Raw genomic sequence first — 21556 nt, forward strand, 5'->3', positions numbered from 1 at the left:
CAGTCAACAGTATGAACATTTTTTCGTTGGTTCTTTTATAATCTTTAGTACTTCTTGAATATTCCATAATGAACTTGGATTTATCATATAAAAACTCAAACTAAAAAAGATACACAAGCAAATTTGACACGGAAAGCATGACAACCAAATTTGACGTGGATAGTTTGAAGATTCAGCGCAAGGTTTGATTCCAGTATCTTAAAAGTTTTTGGAAGACAAGTCCTCTGTTGAAACCAGATGGCTTTTAAAAACAACTAATGATACAGAATCTTGAACTGACAAACTAAGAGAAATGTTGTCGTAATTATTTCCTCCAAAGAAATTCTTAATCCCATGCAAAATCCCTAGCTGTTGCATCCTGTTCTGTGGCTTCAAATACTATCAATATAGTGACTCCCCATTTCATTTTTAATATTTTTTGAGAGACAGGAACTGGCTCTGTCTCAAGTGATCCTCCTGCCTCAGCCTCTCAAGTAGCTGAGACTACAGGCGCATGCCAACCCACCCAGCTAATTTTTATTTTGTAGAGATGAGGTCTTGCTACATTGCCCCAGCTGGTCTCAAAATCCGGGGCTCAAGTGATTCTTCTGCCTTGGCCTCCCAAAAGTGCTGGGGTTACAGGTGTGAGCCACCATGCCCGGCCTAGTGATTCCACATTTTAATTTTCTCCCCTTAACACTACACTCATATATCCAACTGCCTACTATGCAATGTCTCTGTTAGAATTATTAATAGGAATCTCAAAACTCAATCACCCTTCTCACACCAAAAACTGGAGTCATCTTTTGATCTTTTTCTTCTTGTTCACATCTAATCCATCGCCAAGTCTTATCAGCTTTACCACTAAAACATACCCCAATTCTGACTTCTCCCCATGACTATCACCCCAGTCCAAGGTCCCACCATCTCTCACCTGGATGACTGTAAAAGTCTTCCTTACCTTGTTCCACTAGTCTTTTCTCCACTGACCAGAGAAATTTACAACACACCACACATCTCCTTTGCTTAAAACTCTCCAATGGCTTCCCATCACATTCAAAACAACATCTTAAATCCCTCACTATAGGCTTATAGCCCTAAATGGTCAGGCCCTTGCCAATCTCTAAAACCTCATCACCTACTATTCTCCACACTCAATGGACTTACCTTACTGGCATTCTTTCTTTCTCAGCGAGTAATTCCATATGTGCTTTGGGGACTAGTTTTATTGTTCTCTTCATCTCGAATGTTTGTTCTTTGGTCTTGGTCTAATTTTCTTGTATCATTCAAGGTTACGACCCTATAAAATTGTGCCCCAGTCCCTCCACCACCATATTCTGCCTCATTTTACTCACAGCTTCGGAAATTACCATTTCATTGCTGTCTTATCTACTAGAATTCAATAAACTCCGGAAGGCAGGAAAGCTTTGTCTTATACCCCAATGTACACCCATTACTGAAAATAGTGAGTGGCACACGGGTCTTCAATATATATTTGTTGACTGCATGGCTGAAGAGAGTCTTAATGTTCAATCAAGCGTCCAGGGCATGAAAACAAAACAGTTGCTCCAACTCATCTATACTTTGCAATAGCAACCTCTCCTCCCGTCCCCCACAAATAACCAGCTACCTCCCACAAAAATTCCACCCCAAACCTCTTTAGAATATACTATTTTAAAAGCCTATGTTCTGGATCAGCTGTTGCAAAATTATAAAACAAAACCAGAGCCTCAAAAATATGTAGCTTTTATGCACATGGGCCAAGCAGCATTGCCCTCTTTGGAAACTTTCTCACCCTTGAGTCAGCCCTTGGTATGCATTTCTATCTAATTTCATCAAAGTAAAACTGTATGTGCTGGGGTACAGGTAAGCAAACAAACTGGTGCTATTTGCTCTATGTTAACTCTCTCAAAGACAGACCTAGCTCTGTATCCTTCTTAGGAGGGTCCTATGGCCAGGCGCGGTGGCTCATGCCTGTAATCCTAGCACTTTGGGAGGCTGAGGTGGGTGGATCACCTGCGGTCAGGAGTTCGAGACCAGCCTGGCCAACACGGTGAAACCCCGTCACTACTAAAAATACAAAAATTAGCCGGGCATGGTGGTGGGCGCCTGTAATCCCAGCTACTCAGGAGGCTGAGGCAGGAGAATCACTTGAACCTGGGAGGCAGAGGTTGCAGTAAGCCAAGATCGGGCCACTGCACTCCAGCCTGGGTGACAAGAGTGAGACTCTTATCGCAAAAAAAAAAAAAAAACACACACACACAAAAAAGGAGGGTCCTGATTCACTCACAGGCTCTTTGGCTCTACCAAAAAGCAGTATTTCCTATAAAAATAAGAGATCTAAGACCAGTCTCAATAAAACTCACCAAATTAGTGTTCAGTGCCAGAGAGAAAAGCAAGCTTTGAAATAAACATAAATAGCAACCACATCGAAATGTGAAATAAAAAAATTCTTAAGCTTTCGATTTTGTCAAATGAAGCTTAAAATTCAAGTATCAGTTCTTATGGTTCTAGCCATTATAAATCTTATGTAAACATAAGAGCTAAAAACAGACTGGTGTGTGGAGAATGATTATTTGGGCTCAAGTTTTGTCTAAGAAACATAAATTTAATTATAACTCTTAGTAATTATTTAATCCAAGCTGTTTTTCTTCAAATATTTTGTACTGTGTTTAGCCAGAAAACAAAATACAGATGAACTCTTTCTCTTTGTAAGGTGACTGTATTATAAACAAGGCTAAAGTAGCAAGGCTAAACTTTTAGTGCAGATAATAAAATTTGAATAGTACAAGAATACTCTTTAGGTAATATCTACAGAATAAGATCTCTAAATGTTTTTGTATCAGGTGGAAATGCCATCTAAAGTAATATTAACAACATAAATGTATATATGTGCATACATAAATATATAATACACACTTATACGTATGGGGAAGGGAGAGGTGTGTGTGTGTGTAAGGGAATGAAGAGAATGAATGAGAATGGGTACAAATCAAAGCAACCTTTTCTTGGGTTATTTCAACTATAAAGATGTATCTCAACTTCTAAAGAAATTCCTGGTTTGTATTTAAATGCACTTTAAAAAGACCGTTAACACTCAAATTTAGTTGACAGGCTACAATGGGATTCAGAAAAGGACACAGTGAATATAGACTTAGGTGCAAGTTCATGCTGGTGATTTTTCTTTTTTAAAATGTAAGCCACTAATATTTTAAGACAAAAATTTAAACCAAAAATTGCATATTAATATTATACACAAACTGAAACATAAGTGACTTTTAGCACAGTGTATACATGCTTACATAAACTCAAACACATTTAAAACAATTTCCATTTAACATATGAAAGTTTTGAAATACATAAAAGCATTAATACTTTCTATAAAACTACAGTTAGAACATCAATTTGCTACAAGCATAAAAAAACATCAAGTGCTTTCTTGGAGTTTCAAGTTTCCTCTCTAAAACACAATCTTGCTCACATATATAGTCCTTTTCCAATAATCAGTATTAACTTTTTTTTTCTCAAGAGGTTTATTTTCCAGGTACATTATAAGCTCAAGAAAAAAGACCCAACAATTATGCAATATAATTGTGTCATAACAACTTAATTGCACATAATGCTTTAAAGTAGGTTTGGATGAAGTTCTCAAACACTTTGGTATATGATCTTCAGGGACTTTAATTAGAAACAACAGAAATTATAAGTCCCTTCAATCCCCATTTTGCTTTAAAAGGGACAAGTCTTTGGTTAAAGTTCTACATTTTCGGCATTTATTTTTAATTAAGATGGTCCCCAAACCAATAAATGGTACTGATCTATTACAAATTCACAAGACTTCATTTAACCTGCTTCTGATGCAGTGGGAGGTTACAGATACTCATTTACTATAATATGTCATTGGATAGTTTCAATCTTTCATTTATAAGCAGAGAAATCAATAGGTTTATTACTTCTCTGTCAGTTTTCTGTTATAACCTAAACTGTACAGTAATTTGCAGTAACTACAGATACTGTTCCACAGTATATATAATTATGACTGATAAGATGTAGAGCATTAAATTTAGAGTTAGCTTATTCTGATAAGTCAATATTAGACTGTTCAGTAACTCTGCATTAACTATAGAAAGGTTGTTAGTTAATGCTTATTTAAAAACCCCAAACCATTGCATTTACAAGAGAAATTGTTGCAAATGTATAAAACAGCAGATATACAAGGAGAACACCAAACATACTTTATTAGCACAAAAAAAGCAGCCATAACAAGGCACAGCAAGCAGAAACATACATTAGCAGTCAAAAGGTTAGTGTTGCATACAAATATAGCTTTCCTTTTTTGTAGCCTTGGCAATAGCCATAGGGATGTAAAATAACATTCTGTAGCAGCAGGTAAGGAAACTATGGAGCACTCACCAGTGGTACAGAGCACATTAACGAAAAGACACGAGAGTGGATTCGGCTACTTTAGTGCAAAATGTCTAGGACAGAACTGTAAATTCAGTTCAGTTACTAAGAAGCAAACACTAGAACTTGATATAACTTCCAAAAGCGCTCACTCAAGTAGTAGTACATATTATTCTAAGTGACAAAAAGGTGCTAAGTTATTTACAGATATAATGGTTGTACAGTACCTTTTAAATCTGCAATTTAGGTTTCAGATTTTCCATTAAGAATTAACTGCACTGAAATTCTATAAATTATACTTAAGCAATTCAGTTATGAGAGTTTACAAAAAAGAGATAAATTCTGCCATCCAAATTATTAATTATAGTTCAACAATAATTTCAACATCAGCAACCACTGTAGTTACTATTATCTGACTTGTTTGGGCGTCTTCTAGTCTCACGTACTTCACGGTTCACAAAATCATCCTGGGCATAGGAACAGATCCAACTTTTATGAAACAACAATTAGACTGCACATCAACTTAAAAAAAAATCACACGCAAGACTACATTGCAGCAGCTATTCCAAACGCCTGTTTTAAGTTAAAGCACTCATTTAAAAAATTAATACCTAGGCCTTTCAATAAAATTCTACTACTAGCTTTGTAAGTCTGAAATTTTAAGAATGCCTATTTAGAAAATCTGGTTTACTTAACAGTACCTTTTGCAGAAGAGAAAAGGCGTCTGATTATAAACTACATCAACACGTAAGTGAACTGCACTATGCCCTTGTGGCCAGAAAATTGCATTTTTTTCTAAAAGGAAGGCAGTCTTTTATTCTTTTTGGACTTCCAAAGCTTGATTTATAGTAACTACAAACATCACGACTTTTGGAAGGTTATAGAAAAACTCTTAGAAAAAATAATTTCAAACATTAGTCACACTGTTGAAATACTCATCCAATATTAATAATTTGTTCTTCAGTAAGAAATAGAATTCTTCATAACAAATGCCCCAGAGTTGCCTCACTCAAATACTACAGCCATTAAAAACCAAACTGTTAGCGAAATAGGCAAAATGTTTTTGTAGTCTTACTGAACACCTGTAGCTCTATCCTCTATTGTTCCAATAGGCACCATGTTTATCTGAATAAGTAACAGCAGGTAGCATCTGACAGATACTAACACTAAGCTTACATACTGTATGAAAAAGCCTAACACTGCTACGTGTGCTTGCTATAGGTGTACTGTCTGATGCACATGAAAGCGGACCTAGTTAACACCCTTTGGGGACCGGAGAGTTTACTTTGCCTTGACTGGTTCTCGTTCCAACCAGCGAACTCTAACTTTTTGTTTATAATGATACTCTTTTAAAAAATCCTGTAACATTGAGGGTAGAGGGAGCCCATCAATTCCATCATACGTAGTGCACCTGCAGATTACCGCGCGACAGATATACTGCAGGCTAAAAGGGAAAGTCCTATTTAGTGATATAGTAAGCAATGGTTCAAAAAACATGCACGAACTGGGATCTTTATAATGTTCTAAAAGTCCCGTTACAGTGGAGGAGTGAAATACACACGGGTCATGGGCGTCGAAACTAAAGTTGTGATTCCACTGCTCAATTCGGGCATGCAGGGATCTGTTGTAGCGGCGGAAGCTCACAGAGAAGAGGTAGTCCTCTTGCGCAGAGTCCCTGAGCAAAAACGTGCCTTCAGGTTTCCCTTCGAGAAGGGCTTCTGCTTCATAACGGTCCATTACTCCCCAGTAACAGGGATTCCCTGTAATTTGAAGCAAATCAGGCACGAGGCAGTGTATGTAATCAATCTGTGTGTGGACTTTCCAAGCTCCCTGTCTGCTAACATGGGTATGGCTGTCTCCAGATATCTGACGCTGCTTCTGCCTCCGTGACTGCAAACACAGGGTGGTTGTATCCTCTTCCGAGTCACAATTAGCTTGTGGAATTGCAGAACTGTCCCCACTTATTTCAGTCATTCCAGGAGCTAACTTTGGTCCCAGTTTATATAATGGATTAACCTGTGCAGTAGCTTCAAATGTATGTATTTGTGCATTGGGAGGGGGATCAACCCCTTCTTCAATACTAAGCCGCCTCCTCTCTCTAAGCCTATCTTCTTCATCTTCTGTAGAAACCAAAGATGGATCAAATGTATCAAAAAATGTTGAATGTGGGCTCACAGGAGCTGTATGCTGTTTAATCAAATGCCATTTTTGGGCTAAATCTGAGCCAGCAGGAAAAGGGCATTTCTCAAGCATTAATTCAGAGAGATGGATTTTTCTTTTATTGGAAAAGAGAGGCTTTGACTGCTTGCTGTAAGTTCTCATGGGAAAACACAAGCCCACAGTATCCTGCAACCTCTGTCTTAGAGAGCGACTTCCTACAGTTCTGCTGGAAACACTGTCCATGTCGTGTACAGAACTTACGCCGTAGCGCCTCTCTCTCCTTTGAAGTCCACTTCGAGTTCTACCAAACTTTTTATCAGCATCCAATGAACTCTGGGTCTTTGTAGAACAGGAATGTTTTTTCTTCCCACCCCATGGAGCATGTCGAGAGTAGGAATCTCTTCGTGCAAGTCTTGTTCCTGGGGTAACACAAGAATCATTATCCTTTTCGATGCTTATTTCAACAATTTGAGGGATTTCTGTGGCACAATTTTGATTTCTCCTTGAAGAATTCTTTGAAGGGCTTAATCCCAGTTGTAAGGCAATATTTTCTCTTAAGGGACTGCTTTGTTGCTGAGGAGTTGAGTCTCCTATGCTGATGTTTTTCTCTTTGACAGACAAACATCTGTTGGAGTTCATGTCCACATTTTCACTACGGCTTCCTCCCTCACGACCGAAGAGATTCTGACACCTGTATTTGAAGTTATTCCACATTTTTCCCACTTTATCCATTGATTATAAAATCTAAAGACAAAACAGCAAAAAGAGAAAAATAAATTAATCAAAGTAGCATGTGAAGGTAGCTAAGGCAGTGCTCACACCCCTTCCCGTCCAGAATTTCAGTGATACTGGCCAAGCGTTCACCTACACTGCCCTGCTGAAGTGATGAGGCCGTGTGTTCTGTTGGGCAGCAGGAAGGCCACCGGGCCTTTTAGGCACTGACCTTGTTCAAGCCAGTCATTACTTCCCAAGTCCTTTCAGGTAGAATATTCTGAACTCAGGTGAAAGGAAATAAACGCTCTTAAACTCTGGTTTCTTTTTCCCGTGCTTCAACCTGTCTCCTTAATTTGAATATTACAAAGGCAAAATATGTTCCATATTGTTGAAACACATTTGTATTCAACTTTTCAAAAGTTGTAACTAGAACATTTGTGTAACACATTAAAATTAGTTCAAAAACCTTTCATTAGTAGCAATCTTCCCAATTTTACTTAACTGGTTCCTTGCAATTCTAAGGTTTACAGGTTCATCACTTGTAAAAAACCCATATCTTCCCTCCCACCCTATAATGTATCAAATTTATCCATGATATTGAAGAAGCAGTTTGAGTAGAAAAGAAAGAAAAAGAATGTAATATTTAGGAAAGGTGTCCTTTTTTCCTTTTTCTTTTTTTTTTGAGATGGAGTCTCACTCTGTTGTTCATGCTGGAGTGCAATGGTGAGATCTTGGCTCACTGCAACCTCCACATCCCAGGTTCAAATGATCCTCCTGCCTCAGCCTCCAAGTAGCTGGGATTACAGGCGTGTACCACCACGCCCGGCTAATTTTTGTATTTTTAGTAGAGACGGGGTTTCACCATGCTGGTCAGGTTGGTTTCAAACTCCTGACCTCAGGTGATCCACTGCCCTCGGCCTCCCAAAGTCCTGGGATTACAGGTGTGAGCCACCACGCCCGGCCAGGAAAGGTGTCTTTAAACTTCCCAATTCTTTAATCCTGGAAGAGTTGGGAAATTGTAATAAAGTAATAGAGAAAGGCTATGATACTGTACTACTCGCAAAAACAAAAACCAAAAACATACAATTTGGCATCTTTATTCTTGTTCCTTAAAAAAAAATCTAAAGCAGTGTATGATACTTTACAAATAAATTCTTTTAAGACTACAGTATCAACAGGCACACTGTCTAGTTCAGTAACTAGAAGTCAACATTAGAAGAAATGGAAAAACCTAAACTTAAAATTCAATTGGTTTTGTCACATTATGATAGCAGAAAACTTTAGCTGATCTTGCCGTAACTTCAACTAATTATTTTTGTCATAAACGCTTATATTTTCAAGAAGTTAACTAGGAATAAGAGAATAACAGAGAATAAACTTTGTTAGAATGAATTATAGGTCTTCCCATTAGTTTCTCACAGAAAAGGCTCTCGGACTAATGGAAACACAACACAGAAAATTAATGTCCATGATATAAAATGTACTTTCAGATGATTTAATTCTTTATTAAAAGCACACTGTCAGGCACATAGGAAGTTTGCACAGTAGTTGGTATATATTAGAATAAAATGTATTAGACAGAACTGTTAAATCTCAGTAAAGTCTATTTTAGAACACGGCCTCCTCTGTCTTGCAAAAATCTTTCTCGTAAGCATTTTTTATGAGGTTTACGCCATTTGAACTTCACGTGCCTTGTTATCATTTATTCTTCTTCTTAAATTAAGATTTCAGTTCCTTGCCCATAGTCCTGTTAATACAGCCGAATTCCTGCCGTATTCTTGGTGACTCCATTATCTTTGTAGATGTTCTCGTCCAATATCCTAGCCCCTTTCTAGCCTAGTTTCTTCTCATTTATTTTAAAGTTAGTTTTTATTTTTACCTAATTCATATATTTGTAGTTTCAAGGTCAAATGTCACTACAAGACTCTTAACAAAAAACAGCACCACCCACCATGTGGCTACTAGAAAATTTAAAAGTAACATATGTGATTCAGGTTATATTTGTATTGAACATTACTGATGTAGAGCAAGGGCCAGCAAACCAAAGCCTGAAGGCCAAATCTGGCCCGTGGCCTGTTTTTTGAAGGGATCCCAGCTCAGAAAAATTTTTACATTTAAACATACACACACGAAGAACATTTGACAGAGACCACATGTAGTCTGCAAAGCCTAAAATATTTTCTATCTAGCCCCTTTCAGAAAAAGTTTACTGACCCTAATCCACCTATTTAAGATAAACCACATCACTCTAGACACTAGAAGAGCCATATTCAAGAAGTCCAAGAATTTAACTCTCTTCTCCGCGTTTATAAATTTTGTAGCTATCTAAAGATACTTCTCTGACAAGCAAATTATACCCAAAAAATAACTTTTAAAAAGTGACCTAACCTAAAACCACTCATCTCCTTATATAGGTCTTTATAAGTTGTATGAATTAGTGTGATATGCAGAAAACATTTCTACTTGCCAGGGCACAAAATGCAGTTTCTAACACTGAACCCCCTGGTTCAGTTTCGCAGAGCATGAAATTTAGTTATTTCTCTATTCTTATTCTGGAGCATGTTATCAGACTGCATCTTACTCCATGGAGAAAGATAGTTGATTTTTCTTGACATGTGAAATGTGATGTGGGCAGCTTTAATATTAGGAAGGAAAAAATACTGACAGTAATTCACAGACTAGTCGACATAACAATCAGGAAGGCATTTCAACTATCTTGGTATTAACAATGTCAGATTCGAAGTTCTTTTGTTTGTTTTGTTAAATTTTTAGAAATGTTTTTAAGATAGAGCTGAAACCCTTTGAGATCTAAATTACAACTCTACTACTTTATGGTTTTATATGAAATTAGACAGGGCTAAAAAAAGCGTTAAATTTCAATTGCATTGATTCTAGAATAAAAGTTTATCATCCATTACAATCTCTTACATTTCTACACATGCTTAGCTGTTCTTAAAACTATCCAAAGCAAATTTCTAAAAAGTTATTCTTTCCTCGAAGGAATAATAATTTAAAACTGATTTTATAATGCTTTTGGAAGTTAAATAGCTTTTGTTGAAAAATTATATTTAACTGGATAAGCTACAAATTAGAATTATGGAAAATTAGGTCAAATTCCATCACTACATAAGTTTACATATATAAAAATGAAATAGTACAGTCAATGGCCCTTCTTAATGCCAACTAGTATCTATTACAAAATTTACACAAAACAAAATAATTGAAATAGTTCCCAGGAGTTTATTTCAATGGGACTTAACCCATGCTTTATGAGAAATAAATTAAGTTTAACATGTTTAAGAATACATTGAGAGAGAACTATTATACTTACATAATTATAAGTTATATTGTTAAAATATACAGTTATAACATAACAGTTATATTCTTAATGCTGAATGCCATAAAGAGGAAGAATGTGACAACTCAAATCCCTCCTCTTCTTCAGTCTATCTAGACTTCTTAGCTGTAACACCTTTCCAATAGAAAGTCCTTCAGTTACAGTAACAAAAATTGGGACAGGTAGGCTGATTAAAAGTATTTCTGTATCAAATTCAGGCACAAGAGGCAGTTTAGGAGACAAGTTTTGATTGATATTTTGGTAGCATTTCAATAATTTTTAGAAAAAGATAATACGTTTGACAGTAAAACTGACCCAGAATTTCAGGAATGTGTGGCTGTCATAACTACAGCTTCTTAAAATAATCTAAGAATCCCCTGGCCTTTTAAAAATGATTTATTTTTAATTGTTATTTACGCGTCATATTGTGACAGGATCTATTATTATCTAATTGGATGGCCATTTATCCTTTACACTGTTATTTAATATTAGGTTGAACCATACAAAATTGCTATTTTGTGGGTAAAAAATAAACATATAATTCAACCTTAGAGTTACACTATTACAGTGTACATGATATATTAATACAGTAGACCATGTACACTCAAAAAAAGGTGCAGTCCTCTAATCTAGTATACCCAGACACTTCCAGTTCCCAGCAGTGAGTTACACTTTTAGTTATGTTAGGTTCCAAACCTGTTCATGCCATTTATATTGGTGTAACTATGTGATTTAATTAAATGTCAACTAACCTAATGAAGTATGGAAGAGTGGGGAGTTTTATAAAGTTGAATGACTCTGAAATACTCAATAAAAGTGAAATACTTCTGCTGCTGAATTAGGTACAGGCCAAGACAATAGTTCAAAGAAATGGAAAAAATATTGTAAAGATCTATAAGGATTTTAAGCTAAGAATTCATCTGAAGAGCCTAAATTCTTGTTCTACTTAAAAAAACCCAAACTGGAATCTTACATGATACATTATGGGCATGGCTTCCCCAATACAGACAATATGGATCTATAACTAGTAGACCTACTCTGAAAGAAAAGGCCTTGGCTCTTTCAGAGGTGTTTGAACCAGAGCAACCCCATCTTGAATAGGGGCTGGGAAAAATAAGGCTGAGACCTACTGGGCTGCATTCCTAGGGGGTTAGGCATTCTAAGTCACAGGATGAGACAGGAGGTTGGCACAAGATACAGGTCACAAAGACCCTTGATAAAACACAGATTGTGGTAAAGAAGCCAGTTAAAACCCACCAAAACCAGATGACAACCAAAGTGACCTCTGGTCATCCTCACTGCTCATTATACATTAATTATAATGCATTAGCATGTTAAAAGACACTCCCACCAGCACCATGACAGCTTATAAATGCCACAGCAATGTCAGGAAGTTACCTTACACGGTCTGAAAAGGGGAGGAACCTTCAGTTCCAGGAATTGCCCACCCCTTTCCCGGAAAACTCATGAATAACCCACCCCTTGTTTAGCATATAATCAAGAAATACCATAAGTATACTCAGTCAAGCAGCCCATGCTGCTGCTCTGCCTATGGAGTAACCATTATTTTATTCCTTTGCTTTCTTAATAAACTTGCTTTCTCTTTTCTGTATTGACTCACCCTGAATTCTTTCTTGCGCAAGGTCCAAGAACCCTCTCTTGGGGTCTGGATCGAACCCCTTTCTGATAACAGCTCCTTAATCAAAAGACTGACAAATGAACATAGTTATATTCTTAAACTTAGAATAAACTACTTAAGGTATGTATCCCTTCTATGATTTATTGCTTTATTAGACTTTACAGACAACTGGTTCTGACTGAATCAGATAAGCCTTCCTTAACAATCATAATTAAAATTTATAGTAGTACCAGGATTGAGTAGCAAGTAACAAAGTCCTAAAGATAACATGGAAACGTGACCTAGTTTCGGGGTTGGGGAGCAAGGAAGACTTTTCTGAGGAGGTGATGTTTCAAAATTTTATCCTGAAGGATAAGAAGAAATGAATCAGGACAATGTACTATAGGCAGAGGGAACAGCATTTGCAAAAGTCCTGAAGCAGAAATGAGCATGACATGAACAATGGCTGAAGTTAACACAACCCAGTGAGTGAAGGGAAGTGTGTCGAGATGAAGTTGGAGAGGTAAGCCTCATAGTCCATGATAAGAGAGCAAGGGTGGATGCTGATATGGCACTGAAGACTACTGCAGGAGTCCAAGCAAGCACCTGACTAGGATGGTGATAGTAGAGATGGCTATGAGATGTTCAGATGTCAAATCTACAGGATTGAAGATCAACTGAAAATGGGAAATGAGGAGAGAGTGGTATTGAAAATGACACTAGGAGTCTTGCTTAGGCAAATGCATGAATAGAGATGCTGTTTCAGAGAGAAAACATGAAATAAAACAGTTTTGTCAGGTAGGGGTTTGAAGACAGTCAACAAATTGAATTTTTAAAATGTTGCTGTTGTGGCTGTCATGGAGATATGTAAGTAAATGATAATTAGTCCATCAGTATACATTCATACAGTGGAGCACTATATAGCAGAAATGATCAACTATAGCTACTTGCATCAATATAGAATGTAACACTCAAAACATAATGCTTAGAGAAAGAAATTATAAGAGATGAATATATCCATTATGAAACAATTTACCTTTTAAACAAGCAAACCCCCAAATATATTGTTTAGGTATACATACATATATAATAAAGATACAAAAGCAAGGGGATGTCAGCAAAGTTAGGATAATGGATGCCTATCATGGGGAAGGGTAGAGAATTAGAAGAGGCATTCAGAGACTTCTAAAACAGCAGTCCCCAACCTTTTTGGCACCAGGGACTCGTTTCATGGAAGGTTTTAGGATGAAACTGTTCCACCTTATATCATCAGGCATTAGTTAAGATTCTCATAAGGAACACGCAACCTAGATCCCCTGAGCGCAGTTCACAACAGGGCTGAATCCTATGAGCATCTAATGCTGCCGCTGACTAGACAGGAAGTAGAGCTCAGGTGGTAATACTCGCCGAAAAAAAAAAAAAGAACAAAACACTGAACTAAATGGGTTTCTCTAATGTGGTACAGGGCTCAGCAAACATTTTCTCTAAAAGGCCAGGCAGTAAATGTTTTAGGTTTTGTGGGCCGTACAGTCTCTATGGCAACTACTGAACTCTGCCACTGTAGCCTGAATGCAGCCATAGGCAACATGCAAGTAAATAAGCATAGCTGCATGCCAATATAACCTTATTTATGGTCAGCGACACTTAAATTTCATATAATTTTCCCTTGTCACAAAATATTATTCTTCTCATTTTCATTAACCATTTAAAAACATAAAATCCATTCTTAGTTCATGGTGGGCTATACAAAAACAAGTGGTGGGCCAGATTTGGCCCATACGCCATAGTTTGCCAACCCCTGATGTACTACATAAAACATTTAAGATTATGTTTACCAAATCTAACAGTCATTCTATGGAACAGTTTGAAGATCAATACTCTAAGAAGATTATCTTAAGTGCATTAAGTAAGTGGATGATCACTAGAGCATGAAGTTATAAAATAGAAAACTTTCTTAGAAAAATAATATACACACAGAATAATTAAAATACTCCAGAAGTATTTTAAAAAATCTAACCCTCACTTGAAGTCTCACCACCTAGAGATAATCACTGTTAATATTCTGGTGAGTATCTTTCCACATGTTCTCTTTTATGCAAAACCTGTACATAATCTTCTCTTATAATAAAAAAAAAACAATTGCATGTCTGTGTCTACATTCCTTTTTATTTCTTATAAAGTGTATTTTTTTTTAAGTAAACTATGTCAGAGATGGAATCAGACTAGCAAAAGAGAAAAACCTCTGGCAATTACATTTTTTAACAGTAAATCTAAGATTCTTTGAAGTGAGTAATCAAAGAAATAAAACTCTGGAAAAAAGCTGAATCTTGAAAAAAGAGTAATAATCTTGACAGTAATGGCTGTGAGGACAATTTACATTATTGGGGGCTAACAATGTACCAGGCTCTGACATAAGCATTTTACTTCTCCCAACAACCCTATGAGTAATAATTATCTCAATTTTATAGATGTAGAAACCGATATATCTGAGAGATTAATAACAACTTGGACTTCAATTTCTTCTATTATTATTTGGTCTATTCAGCTTCTCTACCTCTTTTTGAGTCAATTTTAGAACAGTATATTAATTATTCTAAGTCCAAGTACAATAGTGTCATTAATAAGTTCTTTAAAACTTCAGAGAATACATCATATCCATATTTTGAATTACTGGAGAGCATAAAAAGATGGAATATATCTCAAATTATTATACAAACTCAGCATCACTCCAACACGAAAATTTGACAGAGGTAGCACATGCATACTCAAGAGAAAATTTCTAGCCTATTCTATTTTAATTGTAATGAAACAATACTCTGACCAAAAGAATCTCAAGTATATTCATGGGCCTACCAACAATGTTTCGGTATCTGTACTTTAAATGCCTATCAACTATTAAACCCATGACCCTTGTGTAGGCCTGTATACCGCTCAGAAATGTTCTGGTATTATTGTAACAAATGGTTCTATATTAGTAAGTTCTACTGCTTCTCTGAATACTACTTTTAATTATATGGTCAGTTAAGAATGTATTTTGTAATCAGATGCCTAATTTCAAGGGATGGAGTTTAATAAGTTCTTGTATTTTTCTCTGTACATTAATATAGTGGTCCATTTTTAAAAAGAAGAAAAAAGAAGACACAGAACCAAATTAAGAGTCATGTGTGATATAGTCCCTGCAATCCTACTCTCCAAAAAAGACAATTTTAGGGCTATTTTTTTCTAATTAAAAAAAAAGTAAGTATTTAATTTTACATTTCCAGTTCCTAAGTTTTATCCACACAATTCTAACTTCTAGTATCACGTAGGAGGGCACGCCGAGCCTAGCAGAAATCTTATTCTTAAGCCCAAATCTCACGTACAGATACTGCCTATGCTTTGCTTAGGGCACCAGAATGAAAAGCGGATAGGCAATAAAATAATCAAACGTTTGGGAGGCAGGAGCAGAAAGGATGAATTCCAGCATTACCATTTAAGAATGCTATAACCTTGAATGTCTTTCTTCATATTTCTGAACCTAAATTAGCCCCTTGGTACAATGACGATAATATCTACCTTATGGGTTGGATGTGATGATAGAAATAATATACATAAAATGGCTCATAGGAGACATTCAAAAGACAGAGAGGTTTTAAAAATGTTACCAGTATTATCTAGCATCTTTAGCTTTTCTCTCTTTTAAAAAATACTTCTTTCTTTCAGTTCTTCTGGGTCATGCCACAAATGTCATTTTCCTATGTACAGTATCTGCCAGAGTGAAAGTTCTATCCATGACTCCAACTTCCATATTATATCCTAAGAAACACTATGGACATTTCAATGTTCCTAAGCCATTGACTCTACAGCTCATCTACAAAAACTAAGGATAGCTAATCTGTACAGTACTGGGTAAGGTCCAGGAACACAGTCCTTATTTATTTGGAGGGGCTTCTGATTCTTTTTTAGTCTATAAAACACTACCACAATTTAAATTTTGCTCTATAGATACCATACACTAGAGAAGCCTAAAATCCCAAGAGGTTATGCTTCATTTTCTTATGGGGAAAATATCTTATGTAATATACTAACAAATACACCATTCATCGAAATGTTTCTTATTTGGCCAGCATTATTGGCAGACTGTGGTATAACACAAATAACATAAGCCTTAGATTTAGCAGGACCTAAAATCAAATTCAAGCTCCCACTAGCTGTGTAAGAGACCTAAGTCTCGGCCTTTCCAGGATAACATGACATAAGGTAAAAACAACTAAGTATACAATAGGGCGACAAAAATGATAGCTTCTGATATACAACCAATCCAAAGCATGTTAGTTCATGTTAGTGACAGTAACAAAAAGTAAGGCTGTTTTATGTCTAGGGAGAGATTATTGCTGAGTCAGTTCTGCATTGATATCCCATCTCCAGGGAGACTACTTCTGTTAGGCAAACCAACTTAGTAAAGTAAATAACATTTTACTCAGCATTATAACCACATGTGACTAGTACTGTCAGCACTGCCTCTACTGATCATGCTTACTAGAGCACAGGGCATCAATGCTTCCCACAAATCTCCCTTAATATAAAAGGTGGTTAAATATAAACAAAAATACCAACAAAGTAAAACAACTCTCAGTTGAGGAATTTAGCAGACAGCTTAATCCAGAAAAGAGTCTCTGATTAGGGGAACTACTTAACAATGAGCTCATTTATGATCCTGCTAATAATTTACAAATAATATTCAGTTACCAATGGTAAGTGAGCAAATGGAATCTGCACCATTTCCTTCTCTAGGGAGGATAACCATTTTATAACCCCAGCAGTTTAAATCAAGTATCACAAGAAATACGAAGACTCTAAGGACTAAAATAAATAAAATAATGTTTTGATAATAACAACTTTTTTACTTTTTATCTAAAACTGCTTAGAATACATTTGCTAATCTTTAACAAACTTAAAAGATACTACTGTCTCCTATGCCAAATTTTAGCTCTAAAAAAAACTAATGGAAAATAATTTGACAACTTGTAATGAATCCAAGAAAGAAACAAAGAAAGAAACTGATCAGGACAATGCGTGCCCCTTTTTGGATCTACCCTCCCTGACACCATAAGAAAAAGGAAAATTTGTCTGGACACAGTGGCTCATGCTTATAATCCCAACACTTTTGGAGGCTGAGGCAGGAGGATTGCTTAAGCCCAGGAGTTTGAGACCAGCCTGAGCAACAGACAGACCCTGTCTCTACAATAAGATTTTCTAAAATTAGCCAGGCCAAGTGGCATGCATCTGTGGTCCCAGCGACTCATGAGGCTGAGGTGGGAGGATCGCTGGAACCTGGGAGGCTGAGGCTGCAGTGAGCCAAGATCGTACCACTGCACTCCAGCCTGGGTGACAGAGTGAGACTGTGTCAAAAAAAAAGAAAAGAGAAAAGACAATGGAAACATCTTAAAATTAGTCTTTAGCAGGATATTTGAGAAGGGTATCGGCAGAAGTAAAGGCAAATAAGGATAACTTTTAATCACGTAAGAAAACAAATGTAGAGAAGCATGTTGAACAAAATCATCAACTAGAAACTCCAAGTAATACAGCTTAGTTTTGGTTTTACCAATTAGCATGTAACATACAAATTTAGTTTTTAGAAATAGGACAATCAAGAAATCTTTAGTTTATTAACAACTAAAATTAAACCTAACCTATCAAAAGCTCAGAATCTGAAAAGATTTTTTAAATATTCATTTTAACATTTGCTGAGTACCACATGTGGACAATATGACGATAAAGTTCAAACTCTCAGATGTAAATATTTAAAGCTCTTTCTCTATGCCTATTTACTCTAAATTGACCTTCAATTTAAGCAAACTTTATTTGCTAGACACCAAGGGCATAGCAGCTTAGAAACTGCAAATTAGAAGGGTTGGGGATGTGGTTATAGAGGAGTACTACGTGTAAGTACAATGACCACAGGAAGAGAAGAACAAAGAAACCTTAAAAAGTGTAACAGCCCAGGGCCACAGACTACATGGACACATTATGCAAGACATAAAAAAGGGAACACATGGAGATATAAAACAGATTTAAAAGAGACTAGCCGGGCATAGTGGCTCATGCCTGTAATCTCAGCACTTCGGGAGGCCAAGGCAGACAGACTGCTTGAGCCCAGGAGTTTGAGACCAGCCTGGGCAACAAGGCAAAACCCTGCCTCTATATACAAAAGTTAGCCAGGTATGGTGGTGTGCGCCTGTGGTTCCAGTTACTCTGGGGGCTGAGGTGGGAGGATCACTTGAGCCCAGGAGGTAAAGGCTGCAGTGAGCTGTGACTGCACTATCACACTCCAGCCTGACCAACAGAGCAAAATCCTGTCTCAAAAAAAAGTAAGAGACCACTATGAACAACTGTAAGCAAATAAATTTAAAAACTAAGAAGAAATGACTAGATTTTTAGAAAAACATAAATTACCAAAACTGACTCAAGAAGAAATTAAAAATCAATAGCCGTTAAAGACTTTGAATCAGTAATTAAAATCTTTGCTCAAGGAAAACACCAGCCCATGCAAACTGTTCTTCTAGGCAGAAGAAACAAATCTGTCTAGCAACCTTGATACGTAATCACTGATGGCCAGAACAAGAGATCAAAAGAGATGCAACAGCCAGCTCAATAAGGCAAAAAAAAAAAAAAAAAAAAGAAATAAAGTCATGCAAATTGGAAAAGAGAAAATAAAACTCCATTTTCTGATGATGTGATTGTCTACATAGCAAACCCTAAGGAATCTTAAAAAAGAAAGAAAAGTAAACTAAGTGAGTTTAGCAGGGTCACAGGATACAAGATCAACACACAAAAATCAATTACATAACTATATACCGTACTAACAACAAACATGTAGAAACCAAAATTAAAAGAGATGTAACAAAAATATATAACCTTAAAGGAGGCAGGCTGATGGGATCTTTTTTTTTTTTTTTGAGATGGAGTCTCTGTCGCCCAGGCTGGAGTGCAGTGGTGCAATCTCGGCTCACTGCAACCTCCACCTCTCAGGTTCACACCATTCTCCTGCCTCAGCCTCCCGAGTAGCTGGGACTACAGGCGTCCGCCACCACGCCTGGCTAATTTTTTGTATTTTTGGTAGAGACGGGGTTTCACCGTGTTAGCCAGGATGGTCTCAATCTCCTGACCTTGTAATCCACCCACCTCGGCCTCCCAAAGTGCTGGGATTACAGGCGTGAGCCACCCGGCCCTGATGGAATATTTCTATACTCCAAAGGAGAAGATTCAAATGGCAGGAGAGAAAACATGCTAGATATTCTAGAGTTACCACTGCCTTTGTACTTACTCTGGGGAGTGGTGAATAATAAGAATGTGAGTCTATAGTCTACTTCACAACCATATCAGGCCTATCCCTCTTCTCCATCTCCACTGCCCCCTAACAGGTTCAGTCTTCATCATTCGCATGGATGTATCAGATGCCTAAACAGTCTACCTTTCTCCACCCTCACTCCTTTCTGGAGCATCCTTCATAATATTGATCCCAGGATTTCGAGCATCAAAGAAAAAAAAAAAAACTCAAAGGGCTCCGTGTCTGGCTACCTCCTCCACCCTTTAAAAACTGGGAAGAAAAAGTACAGCAAAACAACAGTTAACGGTATTATAATTTAGGAATACTGAGATAATATAGTTGGAATTATGCCATCTGGAGAATGAAGGTGATCAAATGTTTGTTTTTACATATACAGAGACCCTTTCTTTAAAAATGGGAATTCTGACTGGCCGCTCTTCAATCCTTCTAAAGACCAAGACAAAGAAACTCTCAGGAAAAAATTAAATTTCAAATGGTTAAAAAGGTAAATAAACAACCGAAAGAGATTTGTGCAGAGTCTTTCATGGGAAATGTTAAAGAGGATAAACAACCCTCTGTCTCTAGCCAGCCCAGGTAGTCCTTCCTCTACAAGCAACTCAATTAGCTAACCTCAAAGATCTGTGATTTTTCTTTTAATACTAGAATTTTTAAAATAAGCAGAGCATTCCACAAATGGAATCCAGTTATTTAAGGTCTAACATAGCACAACAGTTACAACTAATTCTGATCATACTCCTCTCCAATTAAATAAAAGAAAAATCCTAATGTATAATACTGAGTTATTTAAATAGTCTCATACTCCATAGCTAGACATGTTTTTGATCAGGTACAATTTTATGTTCAATTTAAACAATGTAAATGTAGTGTCAGCTACAAAAATATGTAATCGAAGAAATGCTATTCTTCCAACACAAACTTTCCCTTTCCTGTCTCCCCCTAAAAGAACTTCTACACAGTTTAAGGTATAGTCATTTCCCATAAACATGGCTTAAAATTGAGACTTCTTTTGCAGATAAAGAAAAGCAGGTTTAAACAGTCTCAAAGATGAACTGGTAGTTTAAAGCAGAATTCTCAATATTCTTTGATAAGGATGTAGTGCTACATTAATATCCCCAAAATTCTTAAGACATTCTCTGAAATCTGAAATGAATTAAGACTTACTATTAAACAGTTTGCATCATAATTGTTTGAAGCATAGTGGGTAAAAATCCTTTGTTATTGCTTGCAGGTCAATCTGGAAATCCACTTAAATGGGATAATTCTACATCTTGTTATACAGATTTTCTAATTTTCACAATAAAATATAAAACTTTCCAGGAGCAATACTTAGATCTAGTATGGATGAACCATTCCACAACTATTTCCCAAGCACTAAATAGAAACCACAAATAGACATAAAATAAAATCGGGTCAAAAATCTCGATTACGGCCGAGCGCGGTGGCTCACGCACGTGAGCCCTGCACTTTGGGAGGCCGAGGTGGGCGGATCACCTGAGGTCAGGAGTTTGAAACCAGCCTGGCTAACATGGTAAAACCCCGTTTCTACTAAAAATACAAAAAATTAGCAGGCATGGGGGCATGCGCCTGTAATCCCAGCTACTCAGGAGGCTGAGGCAGGAGAATCACTTGAACCTGGGAGGCAGAGGTTGCAGTGAGCCAAGATAGTGCCATTGCACTCCGGCTTGGGCAACAAGAGCAAAACTCCATCTCAAGAAAAAAAAAAAAGTCTTGATTATTATTTTGAAAGAACTAGTTTGGAAATATCTCACCACCCACACTGATTTTCTATGTTCTAACTGTAATCAAATTACTTCACCACAAAGATATATATGTGGTTTGTATTATTTTGGCTCCCTACACAAATACTTTACCAGAATTACAACTTAATGTTATGCTCTCAACTTCTTAAGAGTTTATCAAATAAGTGGTCTTGTATTACTCCACGTTCTATAAAAATGGTATCAAAGGGCTGGGTGTGGTGGCTCACGCCTGTAATCCCAGAACTTTGGGAGGC

At 36.8% G+C, this 21556-nt stretch overlaps 1 protein-coding gene across 4 annotated transcripts in view; it reads right to left on the minus strand.

The window, feature by feature from the left end:
* Positions 1–3138: 3138 nt before the first annotated feature.
* The window catches only part of SOCS5 (suppressor of cytokine signaling 5), a 63696-nt gene continuing 45278 nt past the window's right edge, over positions 3139–21556 (minus strand). For all 4 annotated transcript variants that reach the window (XM_055377833.2, XM_019021558.4, XM_055377832.2 and 1 more), the window contains exon 2: positions 3139–7287. In XM_055377833.2, coding sequence (XP_055233808.1) covers positions 5665–7275 — 1611 coding nt within the window. In that variant the 5' untranslated portion in view covers positions 7276–7287 and the 3' untranslated portion in view covers positions 3139–5664. The remainder of the gene's footprint in view (positions 7288–21556) is intronic.

Source organism: Gorilla gorilla, chromosome 12 (assembly GCF_029281585.2).
Source record: "Gorilla gorilla gorilla isolate KB3781 chromosome 12, NHGRI_mGorGor1-v2.1_pri, whole genome shotgun sequence".
In the NCBI taxonomy this organism is placed as follows: Eukaryota; Metazoa; Chordata; class Mammalia; order Primates; family Hominidae; genus Gorilla; species Gorilla gorilla.